Source organism: Ranitomeya variabilis, chromosome 2 (assembly GCF_051348905.1).
Source record: "Ranitomeya variabilis isolate aRanVar5 chromosome 2, aRanVar5.hap1, whole genome shotgun sequence".
Classification (NCBI taxonomy): Eukaryota; Metazoa; Chordata; class Amphibia; order Anura; family Dendrobatidae; genus Ranitomeya; species Ranitomeya variabilis.
Window position 1 is genome coordinate 820,681,505 of NC_135233.1, and position 24,682 is coordinate 820,706,186.

The 24,682-nt window shown below is 40.8% G+C and overlaps 1 protein-coding gene across 1 annotated transcript in view; it reads left to right on the top strand.

The window, feature by feature from the left end:
- The window catches only part of BMP5 (bone morphogenetic protein 5), a 450,166-nt gene that overhangs the window by 397,532 nt on the left and 27,952 nt on the right, over positions 1–24,682 (top strand). Inside the window, exon 5 of the mRNA XM_077290010.1 lies at positions 17,067–17,143. Within this exon, the coding sequence (XP_077146125.1) occupies positions 17,067–17,143 (77 nt within the window). The remainder of the gene's footprint in view (positions 1–17,066; positions 17,144–24,682) is intronic.

The following is a 24,682-nucleotide window of genomic DNA, read 5'->3' on the forward strand; positions in this document are numbered from 1 at the left end:
AGTAATAAATAAAAAAAAACTATGAAAATAAACAAATGAAAGTCAGACATTGCTTTTCAAAAATGCTTCCACAGAATGAAAAAAATAAATAAAACTCATGAAATAGGACTGGACAGAAATGATGGTACCCCTGAAAATAATGTGACAAAAGGGACATGTTAAATCAAGGTGTGTCCACTAATTAGCATCACAGGTGTCTACAATCTTGGAATCAGTGAGTGGGCCTGCATATAGGGCTGCAGATACTCACTGTGCTGTTTGGTGACATGGAAAGAGGAAGTGAAGGAAAGAGTTGTCTCAGGAGATGAGAAAGAGAATTATAGACAAACATGTTAACGGTAAAAGTTATAAGACCATCTACAAGCAGCTTAATGTTCCTGTGACAACATATTATTCAGAAAGGTAAGATTCATGGGACTGTAGCCAACCTCTCTGGACGTGGCCGCAAGAGGAAAGTTGATGACAAATCAAAGAGATAGTAATAATAGGAATGGTAACAAAAGAGCCCAGAAAAACTACTAAACAGATTAAAGGGGAACTTCAAGCTCAAGGAACATCAGTGTCAGATCGCACCATCCATCGTTGTCTGAGCCAAAGTGGACTTCATGGGAGACAATCAAGGATACCATTGTTAAAAAAAATCACATACAGTAAAAGCCAGACTGGAATTTGCAAAACTACATGTCGACAAGCCATAAAGCTTTTGGGAGAATCTCCTATAGACAGATGAGATAAAAATGGACCTTTTTGGCAAGGCAAATCAGCTCTGTGATCACAGATGGAAAAATGAAGCATATCAAGAAAAGAACACTGTCCCTACTGTGAAACATTGAGAAGGCTGTGCTATGTTCTGGGGCTGCTTTGCTGCATAAGGCACAGGGTGTCTAGAATCTGTGCAGGGTACAATGAAATCTCAAGACTATCAAGGGATTCTAGAGAGAAATGTGTTGCCCAGTGTCAGAATGCTTGGTCTCAGTCACAAGTCATGGGTCTTGCAACAGGATAATTACCCAAAACAGCTAAAAACACTCAAGATTGGCTAAGAGGAAAACATTGGACTATTCTGAAGTGGCCTTCTATGAGCCCTGACCTAAATCCTATTGAGCATCTTTGGAAAGAGCTGAAACATGACATCTGGAAAAGGCAACCTTCAAACACGAGACAACTGGAGCAGTTTGCTCTTGAGGAATGGGCCAAAATACCTGTCGAGAGGTGCAGAAGTCTCATTGACAGTTACAGGAATCGTTTGATTGCAGTAATTGCCTCAAAAGGTTGTGCAATAAAATATTAAGTTAAGGGTACCATCATTTCTGTCCAGGCCTATTTTACGAGATTAATTTTTTTTTTTTAAAATTCTGTGGAAGCATGGTTGAAAAGCAATGTCTGACTTTCATTTGTTCATTTTCCTCTTTTTTTATGTATTATTGTCAGATTCAAGTTATTTCTGTGACCATCATGGGTTTTTCTGTCATTAAACGTGGGGTACCAACAATTTTGACCATGTGTGTATGTCTATATATATATATATATATATATATATATATATATATATATATATATATATATTCATTATGGTCCTTGATATATATACAGTTGTGTGAAACAGTGTTTGCCCCCTTCCTGGTTTCCTATTCTTTTGCACGCTTGTCACACTTAAATGTTTCATATCACCAAATAAATTTAAATATTAGACAAAGATAACACAAGCAAACACAAAATGCAGTTTTTAAATCAAGTTCTTTATTATTAAGGTAAAAAATAAATACTAACCCTAACCTATTGGACCCATTGTGAAAAAGTGATTGTCACCCCTACCCCCTTCTGTGGCTTATCACATCTTTGGAAAAATGAATTCAAATTCCCTAGCCACACCCAGGCCTGATTGCTACCACACCTGTTCTCAATCAAGAAATCACTTAAATAGGACATGCTGACAAAGCGATGTAGACCTAAAGATCATCAAATCTAACCATCATGTCACGATCCAAAGAAATTCTGGAACAAATGAGATACAATGTAATTGAGATGTATCAGTCTGTGAAAGGTCATAAAGCAATTTCTAGAGGTTTGGGACTCTAGTGAACCACTGTGAGAACAATTATCCACAAATGGCGAAAACAAGGAACAGCGTGAATCTTACCAAAAGTGGCTGGCTGACCAAAATTATCATAATTATATTCACATTTCAGCAAATAAATATTTTGTACTAATTCTGTAGTCCCGCCACCTGTCCACATTTCAGCATATAAATCATTTGTGCCAATTGTGTGGTCCAGCCACCAGTCCACATTTCAGCAAATAAATCTTTTGTGCTATTTGTGTGGTCCAGCCACCAGTCCACATTTCAGCATATAAATCTTTTGTGCTAATTCTATGGTCCACCATCAGTTCACGTTTCAGCACCTAAATCTTTTGTGCTAATTGTGTGGTCCAGCCACACTATTTCAGCCAATAAATACTGATTGTTAAATTAGTGATGGGTGACTGACAGGTCTAGGACTAAGGTTGTGAAGCAGCTGGTTAAAAGAGGGGTACATCCAACATGAGTGGGAAAAGCCAGGTTATGGTAGAAGGAGGAATAGGCTTGGTGTTTGAGGTGTATGTGGGGTAGATGGTAAAGTTACTGAAGGCTCTACTGAACAAACAATGGCTCGTCCTATCGAAAGGTAACTGACAACTTGTGTTACTGGACAGGCTACTCCACTCCCTTTGTTTCGAAGCCGCACAGCGGTACCCCTTGTAGAAAGAGAATGTGCTCCAGTTGATGGCAAGCGTTGCATCAAGTGACCTCTCCTACTCTTCCTTCAGCTTAACATCACACACAGTACCATATGTGCCAGAGGTGGCACCCAAATTACCCTTGTTTCCCATTGCGTCACAACTCTCCAGCTGAACAACTGTCTGTGGGGAACCACAGATGGGTGAGTCTGCAGAGACTCAAATACCTGAGACATACGAGGACTGTACTGTGCTGTTAGTACAAGAAGAGGAGGAAGGTGTCTCTCAGGGCGAAAAGTGGGAGAACATAGAGGATGACGATAAGGTTGTAAATAGAGGCATGCAGCTGACTAGCTTAGTAGAGGATGTGTAGGAGGAAGATCACGACAAAGTTACACTGCGGCTTCCTGCACAGACAGAAAATGATGCAACCATGACAGGCACTGCATCCTCAGCCAAAACTGTGGCTGTGGCTAATAGCAGTCATCGGTCAGCAGTTTGAAAGCGGCAATTGTTGCCTAGCCTGGGCCTTTTTTGAGACCGCAAAAGATGACCCAACTCACATTATCTGCCAACATTGTAAAATCAACTTGGCATCATAATCTTCGAACATGTGATAAAAATGCAAACCGTGACATATGGTAGTGTTTTGTAGTTGATTATTTGTGTTATGTGATATGTGTATGTAAATTAACTGTTTGTTTTGCATAATTGTAAGAACATTGATGAGAACCTGATACCAATGGCAGACCTCTCAGATTTTCAAAGAGGCCAAATTGTTGGTGCTCGTATGGCAGGCGCTAGTGTAACAGAAAGTGCCCGAATGCTTGGCGTATCAAGGGGTACTGTCTCCAAAGTAATGACTGCGCTTGAAAGAGAAGGAAAAATGTCTGCAGCAAAGCACAGGTCCGGACGAAAGTCAAAGTTGACTGTGAGAGATAGTCGGACTCTAAAGCGAATTGTGTGAGAGGATCGCAATACCACGGCTCCAAAAATCACTGCTGAGCTCAATGAACACCTACAGAACTGAGTTTCCACAAAAACTGTTCGCCGGGAGCTGCAGAAATGTGGATTCCACGGAAGAGCTGCAATTAGAAAACTGATGCTCTCAATGACAAATGTTTCCAAGCATTTAGAGTGGTGTAGAAACCTCCAGAATTGGTCCCTCGAGCAGTGGAAACATGTGATATTCTCAGTCGAATCATCGTTTACCCTATTTTCGACCTCCGGCCGAGTGCACGTTTGGAGACAGCTGAAAGAAGCATTCCATCCAGACTGCCTTCTCCCAACCGTAAAACATGGCGGAGGTTCTGTGATGATCTGGAGTGCTATTGTGTGGAGATCCGCTGGGCCAATGACATCCCTTCATGGAAGAATTAACAGCCAAAATTATTTAGGCATTTTGGGCAACCAAGTGCATCCAATGGTTCAAGCACTGTTCCCGGAGGGGAACACCATCTTTCAGGATGATAATGCACCAATTCATACAGCTAGAATTGTTAAAGCATGGCATGAGGAACATTCTAATGAAGTTGAGCATCTCATCCGGCCCCCACAATCCCCAGACCTCAACATTATTGAGCATTCATGGTCGATTTTAGAGATTCAAGTTAGACGTCAATTTCCACCGCCATCGTCGCTCAAAGAACTGGAGGGTGTTTTAACTGCAGAATGGGCTAAAATTCCTTTGGAAACAATTCACACCTTGTATGAATCCATACCTTGGAGAATTGAGGCTGTAATCGCCGCAAAAGGTGGACCTACACCATATTAAACTAACTTTTGTTTATGTTTCCACGTGTGTCCATTATTTTGTCCAACCCTTGTAAGTAATAATGTTAGCATTGTGTTGTATATGGGATGTGAAGGAGAGATCGGAGTCAATCATAACACCCAGACAGCACGCCTCCTGCCAGGGTGGTATTATGGTGCCACCCACGGAAAGGGAAATGTCAGATTTAGGGAAGTTGGTAGATTGTGGGAACAGGAGAAGTTCAGTTTTGGAGAGGTTGAGTTTCAGATAGAGAGCGGAAATGATGTTGGAGACTGCAGGCAGACAGTCACTGGCGATCTGTAGTACAGAAGGTAAGGTCAGGGGAAGACGTGTATTGTTGTGTGTCATCAGCATAAAGATGTTCCTGAAAGCCAAATCTGCTGATGGTCTGTCCAATTGGGGCCATGTAGAGAGAGAAGAGAAGGGGGCCAAGGACTGACCCCTGAGGTACACCGACAGCGAGAGGAAGAGGAGATGAAGTGGAGCCAGCAAACAAAACACTGAAGGAGTGATCAGAAAGGTAGGAAGAGAACCAGGAGAGAGCAGTGTCCTTAATGCCTAGTGACTGGAGCCCAGAGAGTAGGGGATGGTGGTCCACAGTGTCGAAAGCTGCAGAAAGGTCAAGAGGAATGAGCAAAGAGTGGTCACCATTACATTTTGCTGTCAGAAGGTCATTGGTCACTTTGATGAGTACAGTTTCTTTGAATGTAGGGGGCAGAAGCCAGACTGTGAAGGGTCTAGGAGGAAGTGAGTGGAGAGGTAACGGGTAAGGTGGGAGTAGACTAGGCGCTCCAAGAGTTTAGAGATGAAGGGGAGATTGGAAACTGGTCTGTAGTTATTTGTGCAGGATGGGTCAAGAGATGGTTTCTTTAATAATGGAGTAATGATAAAGTGTTTGAAGGAGGAGGGGAAAACGCCAGAGGGGAGGGATAGATTAAAGATTGTAGTTAGGTGAGTTGTGACGACTGGAGAGAGAGACTGGAGATGTGAGGGAATGGGGTCAGTAGTGCATGTAGTCAGACAAGAAGAAGAGAGGAGCCTGGAGACTTCTCCTGTAATGGGATCAAATGTGGAGAGTGCGCCAGGGGAAATGCAGGGAGGGATGAGAGTCACTGAACTTGGTGGTTGGGAGCGGATTTCCTGACAGATGTTATCTATTTTCTCTATAAAGTGGGAGGCCAGGTCATCAGCACAAATGTCTGTGATAGGGGCTTGTGCTTTTGGCCTGAGAAGGGAGTGAAAGGTGTCAAAAAGTTTCTTGGGGTTGTTGGATAGTGAGAAGAGAAGGGTGGTGTAGTAGGTCTGTTTGGCGAGGTGAAGGGCAACGTTATAGGTTTTTAACATCAATTTGAAGTGCATGCAGTCTGATCATTTTGTAAGCTAGAAATGCTGGTCCAAGCCCTGACCTATCCATCCATGCTGTGCCAGTATAAAATTTCTACTGTGGGTCAATCGATGCCACTATTGCTGGTGTCTGCCCCTAATTTTTAGAAATGTCTGGACTCCAAGTTTGGTCTTCTTCATGTGCGTTGCATGTAGCAGTGGGACTCCCAGACTGGCAGGCCTGCACTTCCTTTCAGTCAACTACCTTTGTTACTCTCTTTTAATGTTTCTAAAAATAGTAGTCTACGAAGCTGATATGCTGTTATGCCACCTGAGTGTGGCTGAGCAGAAAAGCAGTTTGAGCAGTTGCATGAGTTATTAGAGCTTCCAGCACAGCAGGCATATACCAATCCATCACCCACCTCTTAATGTGAACTTACATTCAAAGCTGTAACTGCTGGCCTAGAACATGTATCATGCATGGCCCATGCCTGACTGCAGCTCTATAATAACATTTCTACTGTGGGTCAATTGATGTCACGTTTACTGGTGTCTGACCATAACTTTTTGGAAATATTTGGACTTCAACTTGTGTCTCCTTCATGTGTGTTGCCTGAATTTAACAGGGCTCTAAGAGCACCAGACCTACACCTTTCACTCATCTACCTGTTACTGATCAATGTTTAAGCTAGAAATGCTGGTCCAAGCCATGTCCCATGCATCCATGTTGCGCAATTATACTATTTGTACTCTGGGTCAATTGATGACACTTTTCATGATGTCTGCCCCTAATTTGACCTATTTTGGCATATTTTGTGCCCCCTTTAAGTTTTTCTATATGCATTTGGTTTGCCTCCCATTGCATTCAATGGGGTTTGGATACGTTCGGCTAACATTGGGAAGTTTTCTGATTGCAACCGAAACAAACCTTAAAAGGTTAAAAAAATTACTGCCTCCCAAAAATGGTACTAATGAAAGCATCAAACTCATCCCACAGAAAACAAGCCCTTACATGGTTCAGTCAGCAGTAGTATAGAAAAATATAGCTCTCAAAATATAGCGGTGCAAACATTTTTTTTTGTAAAAAACAACATTTTTTAGTGTGTGATAGTAGCCAGACATATAAAAAAAGATCTAAATCTGGTATTGCTGTAATCGCACTGACCTGAAGAATACAGCCATCTAATTACTCATACCACACGAGGAATGGCGCAAAAATATATAAAGCCAATTCTGGGCCTGCTGTTGATTTGTGTATTCTGCCTTCCAAAAATCACAGTAAGGCTCAGCTCATGTTTATACTGTGCTCTTTCCTGTGAGCTTGCATCAGGATTTCCATGCTAATCTCTGAAATACCTGATTCAGACAGAACCTCTGAAAGAAGATTGTGTATGATGAGGCAGATGGAAAAACTTTGGACTTTCTGGTCTACAATCTGGCAGTGTACGTCTTTTTTGGCATGCACAAAATTACGCTTAGCCACAGTTTTGTGCACCTGTAAAAGAAGAACACTGCTCAACTGAGGCCAGACAGTCCAGAGTAATTCTGCTGCCTCATTATAGTGAATGGATTAATTGGGGGTATCATCTGAATCATGTAATTAAAAAAATTAATGGAAACCCCCATGTAATTGTCCAGCTTTAGGCACAGGATAAATGTGATTCAAAAATTTAAATAAAATGTTCCTTTTAAAAACTACTACAAAAAACAAGTCCCCCATCTGGTCCGTCATGTGTCAACAGATGAAAGAACAATATAAATCCACGGACTGAATGTGCGCTGCCAAGGAGTAGGTGAGTAGGTAATCCAGGTGAGTAATAAATAAAATGTATTCATAAAACTACAAGTTAGGGAGTCGATCACACTCCTTCATCAGGTCTATCAGGTTCTCATCAAATTAGTATTAAAACCAATAAGTCCCAATATTAGTGATATAACTTCAACGACATAAGATACAAAACTTTTCCCAGTAAGCTAAATGTCATAGTGGAATTAAAGAGGCATATATATGAATAATTTTGAACATTTTTGATATTTTATTACAAATTGTGAAAAAAAATGTTTTTATAAAAAGTTCACATTGGGATTTCAAATAGTAGCAGAGATATACTGTAGCTGCATATAGGTATCAGTATGAAGGTAAGATGAGAAATGACATGATATAGTTTAAACAACTCTTTTGAATATATAGATATCTTCAAAACAGAATGTAGTAAAGTTCAAAGTGCCTTTTGTGCTAACCAAGTGTCAGTTACACTGACCAACAGCTTTAACCCATAAGTGACAGAGCTGATTTGCAGCTTAGTGACCAGTCCAATTTTTAAAATTCTGACCAATGTCACTTTATGAGGTTATAACGGATCCCACTGATTCTGAGAGTGTTTTGTTTGTGACATATTGTACTTTATAATAGTGGTAAAATTCCTTCAATATTACTTGCATTTATTTATGAAAAAAATGGAAATATGGCAATTTTTTTTTTAATTTATCAATTTTCAAACATTTATGTTTTATGCCCTTAAATCAGAGAGATGTGTCACACAATATCGTTAATAAATAACATTTCTGACATGTCTACTTTACATCAGCACAATTTTGTAAGCAAAATTTTTTTTTGTTAGGAAGTTATAAGGGTTAAAAGTTGACCAGCGATTTCCCATTTTTACAACAAAATTTACAAAGCCATATTTTTTAGGGACCATCTCACATTTAAAGTCACTTTGAGGGGTATACATGACAGAAAATACCCAAAAGTTACACCATTTTAAAAAGGGGAACCTATCAACGTGCTCAAAACCACATTCAAGAAGTTTATTAACCCTTCACGTGCTTCACAGGAGCTGAAGCAATATGGAAAGAAAAAATTAACATTTAACTTTTTTTTTACAAACATTTTATTTCAGAACCAATTTTTTTTATTTTCACAAGTGTAAAAAGAGAAAACAAACCATAGAATTTGTTATGCAATTTCTCCTGAATATGCTGATACCCCATATGTGGGGGTAAACTCCTGTTTGAGCGCATGGCAGAGCTCAGATGGGAAGGAGCGCTGTTTGACTCTTTCAATCCTGAATTGGTGGAATTGAGATCGGACGCCATGTCGCGTTTGGAGAGCCCCTGATGTGACTAAACAGTGGAAACCTTCCACAAGTGACACCATTTTGGAAAGTAGACCCCCTAAGGAACTTATATAAATGTGTGGTGAATACTTGGAACCCCCAAGTGCTTCACAGAAGTTTATAAATTAGAGCCATGAAAACAAAAAATCATATTTTTTCCACAAAAATGACCTTTTTGTCTCCAAATCTTTATTTTATAGCCCGCAATTTTTTATTTCACAGGGGTAAAAGGAGAAATTGGACCCCAAATGTAGTTCTCCAGTTTTTTCTGAGTACGATGGTACCAAATATGTGGGGGGAACGACTGTTTGGGCACACGTCGGGGCTCGGAAGGGAAAAAGTTACGTTTTGGAATGCAGACTTTGATGGAATGGTCTACGGGCATAATGTTGCATTTGCAGAGCCCTTGATGTGCCTAAACAGTAGAAACCCCCCACAAATGACACCATTTTGGAAACTAGACCCCCAAGTAGCATATGTAGATGTGTGATGACTGATGAGCACTGTGAACCCCCAGGTGCTTCACAGAAATTTATAACACAGAGCTGTGAAAATAAAAAAAAAAAACATTTTTTTCCCACAAAGATGATTTTAGCCCCAAATGTTGCTATCCAATTTGTCCTGAGTGTTCTGATGCCCCACATGTGGGGGTAAACCACTATTTGGACACACGGCAAAGCTCAGAAAGGAGGGAGCACCATTTGACATTTTGAACGCAAAATTGGCTGGAATCAATGGTGGCGCCATGTCGCGTTTGGAGACCCCCTGATGTACCTAAACAGTGAAAAAAACCCAATTCTAGCTCCAACCCTAACCCCAACACACCTCTAACCCTAATCCCAACCCTAACCATAACCCTAATCATAACCCTAACCCCAACACACCCCTTACCCTAATCCCAACAGTAACCCTAATCCCAACCTTAACGATAATCACAACACTAACCCTAACCCTAATCCCAACCCTAACCCTAACTTTAGCCCCAACCCAAACCCTAACTTTAGCCCAACTCACTTTAGCCCAACTGTAACCCTAATGGGAAAAATGATATAAATATATTTTCTTTATTTTATTATTTTTCGCTAACTAAGGGGGTGATAAAGGGGGAGTTTATTTACTTTTTTTTTTCATTTTAATCACTGTGATTGGGTCTATCATAGTGATCAAAATGAACCAATAGGAAAAATCTCCCTATTGTCCCTGGGTGACGGACGGCAAATCTCAGCGGGTGCACTGTGCATGCGCCCGCCATTTTCTCCTGGAAGAAGATGCCGAAGACACGGGGGACTTCAGGGGCCCATGGAGGTACAATGGAGGTACTGGGGGATCAGGGATGCTATTTCTCTCTCCTCTGATGTGCGATCACATCAGAGGAGAGAGAAATTAAATGGCAAATTGCACTTTTTTTGGTCATCGTTATATGGTTAATAATGGCGATCGCAACCCCGGGGTCGATAAAAAACGACCTGAATCATGTTCTCTGGGGTTTCGGCTACCCCCAACAGCTGAGAACCTGGAGAAAATCAGACTCTGGGGCGCTATCCACTTTTTCCACAGCACCGTTAATTAACGGCGCTATGGTTTAAGTACCCTTAACTACTGCCGTTAAAAGGGATATTGGCGGTCGTTAAGAGGTTAAAGATATACATATATAATCATTTAATTTGAGCCCCCATTGAAAGAAGCTTGTAGGTGAAATGGTGCTGTGCCAGTCCACTCAATGTAAGTACTTTTATCAAATAATGACTGGTCACCATAACCTTTTTTGACCGATTACCACAAACCAAGAACTGGAGGGCACCACTAATAGGGATCTCCCGTTACATGCTTGGGTAATACAAAACCAAGAAAAAAGAAAAGTTGCATGCAAATCACAGGGATCACCAAATAAGTAATAACAAAGTCTATATTAAAGTGACAACACAACAACACTGCAAAGTTAAAAACATTTAAAAGTGCATATTGCAAAGAAGAGAGAGAACACACAAAGGCCCAAAATAGGGCTGTGCCCTTGCCTGACCCCAAGTATATCATGGTGCTTCCTAGCTACATCATGAACATATCATTTCATGCTAGACATAGTCAATCCAATGCGGCACATATATGGGATAGGAGTGTGCCAGTTGATGCCATGCAAATGATGCTGTACAGATGTATATGTACTGCAAAATAATAAGTAGGGTAAATAGAATAAAATGGCCAAGATCAACTATGAAAAAACTGAGAAAAGGACACAGTGTAGCTCTACAAGGGCATGAGTAGGCCCGACGCATGTCGCCAGAGAAACTGGCTATTTCAGGGGCAGTGGCCGCAGTGCAGTCGAAGGTGTCTTAAATACCTGTGTGTAGTCAGATGGCCGTGAAACAGCTGGCAGTTGTCCGTGTATCAGCCCAGAAAAGACTTGAGCATACTGGAGTCACGGAACAGTCAGTGTGTATGCATGAATTCAAGCACGCGCTATAGATAAAATGAGGTCTTAGATAGTAACAAGTCACATATCGCCGTAAGAAGTCACAGAGCGCACGCGCAAATCACTCGCTGTTTCATGGCCATCTGACTACACACAGGTATTAAGACACCTTCTACTGCACTGCGGCCACTGACCCTGAAGAAGCCAGTTTCTCTGGTGATACGCATCGGGCATACTCATGCCCTTGCCTCCTCTGTTCCTTTCACCCACAGTACATCTTTTTTTATCCAGGCAGGATTCTTTCTCTGTGGTGATACTCTTCCCTGGTCCAGGTAGCATGAGACTTGTTAGCCCTTTCATTTGGGCCATCTGTATTGACTTGTAAAAGCTCTTCCTGGTTCCTTGGAGAGGTTATTGCTACACCGTGTCCTTTTTGCAGTTTTTTCAAAGTTTATCTTGGCCATTTTATTCTATTTACTCTACTTATTATTTTGCAGTACATATTCATCTGTACAGCTTCATTTGCATGGCATCAACTGGCACACGCCTTTCTCATATATGTGCTGCATTGGATTGACTATGTCTAGCATGAAATGATATGTTCATGTTGCAGCTAGGAAGGACCATGATATATTTTGGGTCAGGCTAGGGCACGGCCCTGTTGTGGGCCTTTGTGTGTGTTCTCTCTCTTTTTTGCAATATGCACTTTTAATGTTTTTAACTTTGCAGTGTTGTTTGTTGTGTTGTCACTTTAATAAAGACTTTGTTATTACTTTTTTGACCAATTGCCACTTGACTGCTACTAATGTTGGCTCAAATGAAATGATAATATATGCATATCTTTAAAGCAGTTGGTCAGTATAACTGAAAGTTGATGGACACATAAGTGTGTGTTCTCACAGTCAGGAACCGGCAGCCCTTTGGACGTAGTACATGTCCGCTCCATCCAAAGCGCTGCGGGCTTCTGAATGCAGGTGATTCTGCATGTGTTCATTGAACAGTCCAGAATCACCACACCCAATAAATTGGACGGGAAATTTATCTTGAGGCTAGATGCCGCTACAATATACTTCTGCTACTATTTCAAATCCATATGTGAACTTTTTATTAAATAATAATAATAATAATAATAATTTCTAATAAAATATCAATTTTTGTTTAAATTATTCATATATATGCCTCTCTAATCTCTAAGACACCTAGCTTACTGGCAAATGCTTTGTACTTCATCAAAATAGACCTGATGAAAGAGTTTGATCAACTCCGTAACATGTACAGTGCGGAAAAGAAGTATTTAGTCAGCCATCAACTGTGCAAGTTCTCCCACTTAAAAAGATGAGAGAGGCCTGTAACTGACATGATAGGTAGGGTATAGTTTCCAAAATGGGGTCACTTGTGAGGGTTTCTGCTGCTTTGGCATGTCAGGGGCTATCCAAATGTGACATGGCGTTTGTAATCCATTTCAGCCAAACTGGCGCTCCAAAATCCAAATTTGGCTTCTTATCTTCCAAGCCATGCTGTGTGCCCAAACAGTAGTTTTCCACTACATATGGCGTATCGGTGTACTCAGCAGAAATTTCACAAAAAATTGTCTATTTTCCCTGTTACTCTTGTAAAAATGAAAAATGTGGGGCAAAACAACAATTTTGTGGGACAAATGATTTTTTAAAAATTCTTGATTAAATGTTATAAAATATGGTGAAGTATTTGTGGATTAAAGGTACTCACCACACCTCTAAATTCCATGAGCTGTGTAGTTTTTAACATAGGGCCGCTCATGGGGAGTTTCCACATCAGGGGCTTTGCAATCATGACATGGTGTTCATTATCCATTCCAGACAATTTTGCACTCCAAAAGTCAAATGTTGGTCCTTCCCTTCTGACCCCTGTCGTGCGCACAAACTGTAGTTACCCTTGTGAAAATAAAAAATTTTGGGAAAAAGCAAAATTTTTGTGGGAAAATTTAAAATGTTCATTTTTTCCTTCCTCATTGCTTCAATTCCTGTAGAGAACATAAAGGGTTAATATACTTCTTGAATGTGGTTTTGAGGTCTTGAGGGGTGAAGTTTTTAAAATAGCGTAACTTTTTTTGTCACATAGGCCCCCAAAAGTCACTTCAAATTACTTTGAAAAAAAAAAAAGAAAAAAATTACACTGATGGGAAGTAGATATGTAGTAAATGTAATTTATTATCTATATTATGTGGTATAACTATCTGGCTTATGCCATAAAAATTAAAAGCTTGAAAATTGCAAAATTTTCACATATTTTGTCAAATTTTGGATATATTCATAAATAAACGCAAATCATATTAAACAAAATTTGCCACTATGATGAAGTACAACATGTCATGAAAAAATTTTCTCAGAATCAGACGCATATATAGAGGGATTACAGAGTTATCACTAAAAGTGACACTGGTCAGAATTGTATTAGATGAAATCAGGCTTTGGGGTTAAAGGGTTAAGATAAAAATAGGATGGACTAGCCCTTTAACACACCTATACAGAAACAAATAAAACTAGTAATTATCATTAGTGGTTCATTAGGAATTTATACTGTACAGTTGTGTCATTCACTGGCATGAACAAGTTAGTGCCAAAATTAATGTTATTGTTAACAGTTAAAAGTTGAAGAAAATAAATGATCTCTAAAAGGGCTGAAGTCTAATTTTGTAAAAAAAATCTATTGTCATTTTTTATATTTTAAAAATTACAAAAAGTAAAATAGGCCAATGCTAAAGTTTGAGCACCTTTGGAGATTTGTGTGCTCAGATAACTTTGACCAAGGTATTAGACCTTAATTAGTCTGTTAGGGTTATGGCTTGTTCACTATCATCATTCGGAAAGGCCAGGTGTTGCAAATTTCCCAGCTTTATAAGTGCCAAAAACAGAAGCAATGGGTTCTTGTAAGCAGCTGCCTAGCATTCTGAAAATTAAAAGAGTGGAGGCTCACAAAGCAGGAGCAGGCTATAAGAAGAAAGCAAAGCACTTTCAAGTTGCCCCTTCCTCAGTTTGAAATGTAATTAAGAAATGGCAGTTAACAGGAACAATAGAAGTCAAGATAAGGTCTTTAAGACCAAGCAAAATTTGAGTGAGAGCTGTTCATTGGATTGCAAGAGAGGAAAATCAGAACCCCCGCTTGACTGCAACAGATCTTCAGAAAGATGTAGCAGAGTCTGGAGTTGTGGCACATTGTTCTGATGTTCAGAGACATCTGCACAAATATGACCTTCAAGGAAGAATCATTGGAAGAAAACCTCTCCTGCGACAAAACATCTAAACAAACCTGCATTTTGGAAACAAGTCCTATGGACTGATGACGTTAAAATATGACTCTTTAGCCACAATGATCAAAGGAATGAGTGGAGAAAAAGGCCATAAAATTTCAGGAAAAGAACATCTTGCTAACCATTCAGCCAATGGCACGAGGAACATTTCATGGGTAAAGGAAAGAGTGGATTCAATGACATTTTAACAAATTCTTGATGCAAACATAACATCATCTGTAAAAAGTCTTAAGTTGAAAAAAGGATGGCTTCTGTAAATGGTTAAGGATCACATGTCAAGGTCTACAATTTAACCCCTTTCTGCCAGCTGATGGAATAGTACGTCAGCTGGCAGATCCCCTGCTTTAAGGTGGGCTCCGGCGGTGAACCCACCTCAAAGCCGTGATATGTCAGCTGTTTTGTACAGCTGACATGTGCGCACAATGAGCGCGAGTGGAATCGCGATCCGCCCGCGCCCATTAACTAGTTAAATGCCGCCGTCAAGCGCTGACAGCGGCATTTACCTAGCGCTCCCGGCCGTGCGGCCGGAAGTGCTCGCACCGCTGACCCCGTCACATGATCGGGGGTCAGTGGTGCATTGCCATAACAAACAGAGGTCTCCTTGAGACCTCTATGGTTGTTGATGGCCGATTGCTTTGAGCGCCACCCTGTGGTCGGCGCTCAAAGTACACCTGGATTTCTGCTACATAGAGGTGATCTGTACTTCACCTCTATGTAGCAGAGCCAATCGAGTTGTGCATGCTTCTATCCTCCTATGGAGGCTATTGAAGCATGCCAAAATTTTAAAAAAGTGTTTAAAAATATAAAAAAAATAAAAAATATCTAAAAGTTCAAATCACCCCCCTTTCGCCCCAATCAAAATAAAACATTTTAAAAAAATCAAACATACACATATTTGGTATCGCCGCGTTCACAATCGCCCGATCTATCAATAAAAACAAAGGATTAACCTGACCGCTAAATGACGTAGCAAGAAAAAAAATCAAAACGCCAAAATTACGTTTTTTTGGTCGCCGTGACATTGCATTAAAATGCAATAACGGGCGATCAAAAGAACGTATCTACACCAAAATGGTATCATTAAAAATGCCAGCTTGGCACGCAAAAAATAAGCCCTCACCTGACCCCAGATCATGAAAATTGGAGACACTACGGGTATCGGAAAATCGCGCAATTTTTTTTTTTTTTTTTAGCAAACGTTGGAATTTTTTTTCACCACTTAGATAAAAAATAACCTAGACATGTTAGGTGTCTATGAACTCGTAATGACGTGAATGAATCATAATGGCAGGTTAGTTTTAGCATTTAGTGAACCTAGCAAAAAAGCCAAACAAAAAACAAGTGTGAGATTGCACATTTTTTGCAATTTCATCAAATTTGGAATTTTTTTCCCGTTTTCTGTTAAATGGCATGGTAAAACCAATGGTATCGTTCAAAACTAAATCTCGCCCCGCAAAAAATAAGCCCTCATTTGGCCATATTGACAGAAAAATAAAAAAGTTATGGCTCTGGGAAGGAGGGGAGCGAAAAATGAAAACGAAAAAACGGAAAAAGCTCCGGGGGTGAAGGGGTTAATACCATAAATAGCGCAAGCTAAACGTTTAACAATGACCCTCACAGTTCCTTGGTCTGAACATCATTGAAAATCTGTGGCTAGACTCTTGGCATGATACAAAGAGCATTTATAATTTGTGAAACTTGCAAAAGGGGGTACTACTCAGTCCTAACCATGCAAGCTGCCCAAACTTTTCATGGACCCATTTTCCTTTTTTGTTATTGTTAAAATGTAAAAAGTGATGACAATATGCATATATTTTTTCCTAAAATAGAAAGGAAATGTGTCATCTTTAACTTTAGTCTTTTTAGAGATAATTTCATATTCAACTTGCCTTACTGTTCACAATAACAGTAATTTTGACCAGTGGTGCTCAAACTTTTACATTTCACTGTATCTTACCCTTCTGCATTTTTATGGACCTCACTTTCTAATTACACAAATTTAATATGATATCATGAAATACTGTCACAACTACTGGGGATAATCATCTTCCACTACTAGAAAGATCAACTGCTGTGGATAATCATTAATCATAATCATCTTCTGACAGAGTATGACTAAATTATTTTTCTTTATAAGCTGATCATCTTACGCCACTCATCTCAGGATATTTTGAGCCAAGGTAGGACATAAGGAAGAAAACATTTTTATTTGTCATTGACTCATAAATATTTCTGCCTTCGTAAAAATTAAGTAATTTATATTTACACTTCATGTAATTACAACATTATAACGAAAATTATGCCATATAAAACTATGCAACACTGTAACGTTTTTAATAAACTTTTTTTTTTTTAAAGAATTGAGGAAGCATTCATTGAACATAAAAGCAGCCATAAGATTGCTTAAAGAATTCTTTTTATGCATGTTTACAGATTACAACACAAGTGAACAGAAGCAAGCATGTAAAAAACATGAGCTGTATGTCAGCTTCCGTGACTTGGGCTGGCAGGTAAGGATGTAATGTTACATGTTCTTTCATGTTTAAATAAATAAATAAATAAATAAAGAGACCAAGAGATGTGCAAATAATAGCAGTGCAAACTACTGGGTATCATGCAAAATACTAATTTAAGAAAGGGTTTTTCCTCAACTTGGCAAGAATAGTGCGTATCAGGAAGCTTAGTATTTTACTTTATAATGAACAGTGGAGCTATTAATGAATAGCTGTCTATTAGTGGATAACCCTTTTAAGACTTAAATGCAAAATAACAATTCAAAAAATTAAAACACTTAAAAATGAACCATTTGTTTATTCAGTATTCGAATAAGCTCACCATGATAAGTCATCAGAACTATCTACCCTATCTGCTATAAAAAAGCACAAAGCTTAAAAAAAGAATCACACACCACTACACAGTGCAATTTTAACCACTTACTGAACTCGGACGGGATAGTACGTCCGAGGTCAGCTCCCCTGCTTTGATGCGGTGAGCCCGCATCAAAGCCGGGACATGTCAGCTGTTTTGTACAGCTGACATGTGCCCGCAATAGCGGCGGGTGAAATTGTGATTCACCTGCCTCTATTAACTAGTCAAATGCCGCTGTCAAACACAGACAACGGCATTTAACTACCGCATCCGGCCGGATATGAGCGCATCGCCGACCCCCGTCACATGATCGGAGGTCAGTGATGCTTCTCCATTGTAACCATAGAGGTCCTTGAGACCTCTATGGCTACTGATCCCCGGCAGCTGTGAGCACCACCCTGATTTTCTACTACATAGCAGCGAACAGCAGATCGCTGCTATGTACCAGAGGCGATCGTGCTGTGCCTGCTTCTAGCCTCCCATGGAGGCTATTGAAGCATGGCAAAAGTTAAAAAAAAAAAGTAAAAAAAAAAAAATCACCCCCCTTTCGCCCCAATCAAAATAAATCAATAAAGTAGATGGATCAGGATGAGGATTAAGTGATCCAAACTCTTGGATGGTGAAACTGGACCGAGTGGAACACTGTATGGTGCAGGCAAGCATGCTGAAAGCAATATCTGCAATCCAACCAACCACCTGTTAGCACTGATTGGGCTTTAGAAGTGGTGTCCCATGCCTCTTTATGAAGTGGGACAGGAAGCTATGTGTCATGGATGGAAGTGTTGCTTATGCTCCAGCAGCAGGTGAAGTCGAACCTGCCCCATGTCCTCGCCATCTGCATGCACCATCATGAGCACTTTCAGATCCCTGTCCCTTACCACACACTTTATGCATTTTTTAATTGCTAGGTCTCTGGAAACCAAGTTTCCTTGATTAATTGAAACTAAATTCTTTTAATTAAAAAAAAAGTTGGCCACCTGTAGCAGTGCAAGTGGTTTTTAAAAATTTCAATCCATTGTAAGTTCACGCAAAGTAGATTAAACTCTATGGATGACAATAGTCAATTTGTGTAACAAAAAATGTTGTCACCTGTAACAGGCCAAGTGGTTTTTAAAAATGTCATACCTGTTAGGGCTAGCGGAACGCACCAAATAATTAGGAAGATAGCGTAATGTGCGTTCGCAGCCCGGGGTCCACCGTGCAGAGATGGAACCTGCTGCCAAGTAATGACGGACTATATGGCAGTACAATGTGGATACACACACAAGTTAACTTCACCCTGTGTGGAGGAAGCAAACCCTGTTGTGTCACAGGGCCATGGTACCGCACCAAGAGCGCAAGCAAGGAGTCCCAGAACTCAATCCCAAGACACAGGATTTGAGTTCATATAGACCTCTTGCGCTCGACACCGCAACCGGGGTGTCAGAGAGAAAGAAATAATATTAATAAAGATGCACAAGAGTGCGTGCGGTGCCGCACTGGCGGACGCCACTAACCACCCAGGTTTGGGTCAGGAAAGCGCTGTGAAAGTACACGGCGCCGCACTGGCGGTAACAGCAATAGACGCTGTTTTGTGTGTTACATGCTGATGGCTAAGTCGGGCGCTAGATATCAATCATCCACCTTACACGAGCAATCATTCAATAGGGATGGGATATTTAAGGACGACTTGCACTCATCAACATATACAAATATACACTAGCGCATGGCCGTGCGGTCATGCGAACCTTTTATAGCTGCAGCATGTACAGGACCTTTCCAGAAGGACCAATGGGAAGCTGCCATAGAAGTTGAGCACCTTCAGGACCTTCCTGGAGGACCAATGGGATCTGCTGCAGTATCTGGGCATGAGACCCTTGATTTCCAATGGGAGATCTTGCCCTGGGCATGCTCAGAAGGGGAAAAGCAGGACTTAGTCCCAAAAGCATCTGCTCGCTGCTGCCCAGCACTGGCTTCAATGGCAGAAGCTGGAAAAGCAGCAGTAACCCTATGCACAGAGAGAGACTGACCAAGACGCTGGGACCGACATCTCTGCTGAGCAGACTCCTCTGCAGCTGGAGAAGAATGGGAGACCGCAGTGGAGATGGTTCAAGATTCCCCCTGTGCAGAGGCGGGAACTCAACACATACCACTATAATTTTATACAAAGCACGTTAAACTGTAATTATGAAAATAGTAAATTTTTGGACCAAAAAAATTTGTGAATTGTAGTAGGCCAAGTGGTTTTAAAAATTTTAAACCATTAGAATTTTGCACAAAGCTTGTTAAACAGTATGAATTACAATTGTCAATTTTTCTAACCAAAACATTTTGTGAACTGTAGCAAGGTTTTTAAAAATTCCAAACCACTGTAATTTTATACAAAGCACATTAAACTGTATGGATGACAAAAGTCAATTTTTGGAACTAAAAATTTTGTGAAATGTAGCAACCAAAGTGGTTTTAAAAATTTTAAACTGCTGTCATTTTTCGTTACTAAAAATATGAGAAGTTTTATAATTTATTTATCTGTCCATACAATGAAATCACTTATGTAACACTGATGATAAAAACTGACAAACTTACCAAATACTGATGATACTTGGATTCAAACTGATGACACTTGAATTACATAACAATAACAATCTTTTCCCTTTCTTCAAGAATGACCTCTTTTAGAGACTGAATGCCTTATGGAGTCTGATGCTCAACTTGTGTTTTCAGAATTCCTCTTTGGTGTTTAGGTGGGATTCAGATTACATATGTAATGCGCTTTCAATATAGAGCAGTACATCTATGAATTCACGATACCATCAATGACATATACTGTAGCTCCTCAACATCAGCAGCACTCATGCTGCCCCACATAAGGACACAGCTATCACCATGCTTTACTTTAGGCACCATGCATTTTTCTAAATTAATTTTTCTAAATGGATATAGCCTACAGTGAAATATGATGGAGGTAGTGTCTATATATGGATGCATGAATGCTGCTGGTGTCGGGGAGCTACAGTCCTTTGATGATACCTTGAATTGACAGATGTACTGCTCTATATGGAAAAAAAAGATGCTACCCATGAGGCCCTTGGTAAATGTGAACTTTTCCAACAGATCTTTTGCATTTCTTAAGAAGAACAGGGTGAATGTAAAATTCAGTGGCCAAATATGTCTCCTGATCTGAACTCAACTGAAAAATCTAAGAGGAATTCTGAACAGACAAATTGAGCATCACTCTTCATATAGTATTCAGGCTCAAAAAGAAGTTCTTGAAGAATGTAAAAAAATAGATGTTGCAATATGTTGCCAGCTTGTTCATTCCATGCCTAGTAGACTTGGTTCTGTCCTTAAAAATTATAGCAGTCATACAATATACTAGATGTAATAGTGTATTCATTTTTGCATCAACTAATTTGAGTAAGGGCTCATACTCATCTGCGTATAAATTGGATGAGTGCAATACGATAAAAAATCGGATTGCACTCATAGTAATGTTATTCACTGAGTTAGTGCTAAACTGTGATTTTTTTTCTCAGCTTGGTGAGAAAAAAAATCGCAGCATGCTGCGTTAGGCCTTGTATATTGGGTGAGACTCATCAATACAAGTCAATGGGGGGAGAGAAAAAAAAAGCAAACAACACACAAACCATCCATATGCCGTCCGTATTTACAGATACATTACCATTCTGCAGCATAGAACATTATAAATGGTCCTGTAAAGGATTCTAGAATAATAGTTGCAGAAAAAAAATGCATTGCTTACTCATGTCATATGAATATCATATGGATGCTATTTGAGAAAAATCACATTGTACTCACATGAGAGATATCCTACTGTTCAGGATCAACATTGAAGCGATGTATTAAACGCCGATTGAGTGCAAGCCTTAAAACTGAAGATTTTGTAATGAAAGTTATAGTGTAAGGCCACAGACACACAAGCATTTAAATAGTCTGATTTTGAACCAGAAGAGTCGGATTAGTGTTATGCAAGTGGCATGCGATTGTAACAACTCTGCTGGCATCACGGCATGGCCTCGCATCTCTCACACTATCTTACCCACTGCTCCAGGCCATGATGTGGTTTTTGTTTCTTGCCAGCTCCATGTTCTGTGTCTCTGCTCTCTGCATGCTTCATAGTTCTGTGTATAGAGGGGCGGCGCCTGAACTCTCTGGTTCTTATAGGAATCAGGTGCATCTGTCCAATCTGTTCCTGACCAATTGCCAGGAGACCTCCAGTATTTAGTTCAGCTCCACCCAGTGGTCTGGGCCTGTGCAATGTGTTAGCTCAGTTAGTGTCTTGCTTCTGAGTTTGCCTGGCCTTTCTCTGAGTTACTCCCTCTCTGGAGGATTCTCTGTGTTATTTCCTTGGTCTTGTTGTCCGCCCACCAGGAGGCAGAATATCCTGGTCCCAGTGTCTTTGTCCTTGTGTCTTGTTCCATTGCCTTGTCTGTACTTAGTCTTATCTCAGTCTCCTAGTCTTTGGCTTCCTTCCCTGTTGTCTTTCCTTGTATTCTCAGTCTGCTTTCACTCCGCACTCTTGCAGCTCTGCCTGCTCTGAACCTTTGTGACTTTACCTCTGCTCCTCACTTCTGCGTTTCTGCTCCTTTCTACTCAGCTTATCTTCTGCTGTTGCAGTTATCCCTTGCTGCAGCTTCTCTCCACGTTCTTTGTGGCTCTGCTCAGCTTTGCTGCAGAGACCCCTCCCGCAGCACCTCTCCGCTCCTTGCGGTTCTACCTGGCTCCGCTCCTTGCGGTTCTACCTGGCTCCGCTCCTTGCGGTTCTACCTGGCTCCGCTCCTTGCGGCTCTACCTGGCTCCGCTCCTTGCGGTTCTACCTGGCTCCGCTCCTTGCGGTTCTACCTGGCTCCGCTCTTTGCGGTTCTACTTCTCCTGCACTTGGCTCCGCTGCCAGCTCTTGGCTCCGCCTCCTGCCTGTCTGCACTTGGCTCCGGCTCCAGCTCTTGGCTCCGCCTCCTGCATTTCTGTTCTTGGCTCTAGCTCCTGTGCTTTCGCTCTGCATCCTCTCTTGCGGTCTTTATCTACTTATTCCTAGGTCCTCGTGTCTGAACAGGTTCTTACCCGTTCTACATACCTGCCTGCAGACCGGTCCCTACCGGTTCTTCCAGTGTACCAGTCTTGTCCACCAGTCCTGCCAGAGAGCCAGCCGTGCCCGCTTGCTTGTCTATGTTCCGTTCCCCGGTGGGATCAGCAGCCACAACCAGACTCCACCCTGGAGTGGTACCTGGTAGCTTCCTATTACACAAGTCTGACCTCACCATCAGAGGCTCCAGCGAACACCTAGGAAGCTACTTAGTTACGCCCCTTCCAGGGAGGTTTGGTCTGTGGTCCAGTGGGGCCACTCCCCCGCACGCCCACGCCAACCAGTCTGGGCGCGAGCATGACAGCGATTTTAATACGAGTACATGCAATTTTTATTACCTAGTATCTGAATGACATCCAAACGACATGCAAATGCAATCCGTTTGAAAGGCAATTTTAACATTAGCTTTTAAGTAGAGTAATTTCTTATGTCACTTATAGAAAGTTTTTAAAGGAAATATTTTTCAATACGTATGGATAGATAGATAGATAGATAGATAGATAGATAGATAGATAGATAGATAAACAGATAGATAAAAAATGGTGTGGGATCTCCTGAAATTTTATTAACCAGCAGAGGGAAATTGGAAAGCTGGGGCCTGATGTTTATAGCCAGAAAAGAGGGTAATACACATGGAGCTTCCCAGGCTATCAATATCAGCTCACAGCTGATCACTTCGCCTTTACTGGTTTTTAAAATACTGGTTATTAAAGGGAACCTGTCACCTGAATTTGGCGGGACCAGTTTTGGGTCATATGGGCGGGGTTTTTGGGTGTTTGATTCACCCTTTCCTTAGCCGCTGTATTGCCTTGCGTAGGCGTGTACTCTGGAGGACAGAGAATAAACTTCAATCCAATATTGCGGCCAGCATGCAGCCAGCGGGTAAGGAAAGGGTGAATCAAACACCCGAAAACCCCGCCCATATGACCCAAAACTGGTCCCGCCAAATTCAGGTGACAGGTTCCCTTTAAAGTGGGGGACTCCCCCAAGAAAAGATGTAGGATCCACTATAATTAATAACCAGCAAAAGCTGGCCAAACAGCTGTGGGCTGATATTAATAGCCAGAAAGGGGCCATGGATATTGTCCCCCTCCAAGGCAAAAACATCAGCCCTCAGCCACTCTATAAAAGGCGCATCAATGAGATGCGCCAATTCCGGCACTTAGCCTCGCTCTTTCCACTTGCACTGGTCCACTGTTTAGTGGGGTAATAGTATTGGGGTTGATGTCAGCTTTGTATAGGCAGCTGACATCAAGCCTAGGGGTTAGTAATGGAGAGGTGTCTATAAGACAACCCAATTACTAACCCCACAGTCATATTGTAAATAAAAAACACCCTGAATAAAAACTATATGTGAAATAAAGACACTGACATGTTTTTTAATTATAAAATAAATAAGCAGTTACCTGTAACCTGTAAAATATTTTAAATAATAAACAACCATATCCATCACCTGTCCTAGATAAGAGGAAGATAATCATCCGATGCTCATGACCCCTGTAAAAGAATAAAAAAATAAACAACCATGTTCCTAACCTCTCTCCGACGAAAATATAATAATCTATTTGTCCCTTGATGAGTCTAGCTCTGCTACATATACTTAACACACTGAATGCTGGCAGGATGAGAGCATTCAGCATAGAATGTAAGTCCGCAAGGATAGGGTCCTCTCCCCTCTGTACCAGTCTGTCACTGTAAACTTGTTTACTGTAAACGATATCTATAACCCTGTATGTAACCCCTTTCTCATGTACAGCACCATGGAATTAATGGTGCTATATAAATAAATAATAATAATAATAATAATAATAATTTAGCATGCCAGCAAGAAAAGACATTGAGCTGCGTGTGGTAGCTACTGGTAGCACAGCTCAGTGCCTCATGGTGAAATGAGACAGTTAAGCGGAGTATATACCTAATGCACTCCTTTCATCTCACTGAAATCAGCATGAGCTTCGTGGAAAAGTTCTTCACACTTTTAGACTGGGAGGGTGCCAATATCCATGGCCCTTTCCTAGCCTATTAATATCAGCCCACAGCTGTCTACTTAGTTTCTGCTAGTTATTAATTATAGGGGGACAATATGTCATTTTTTTGG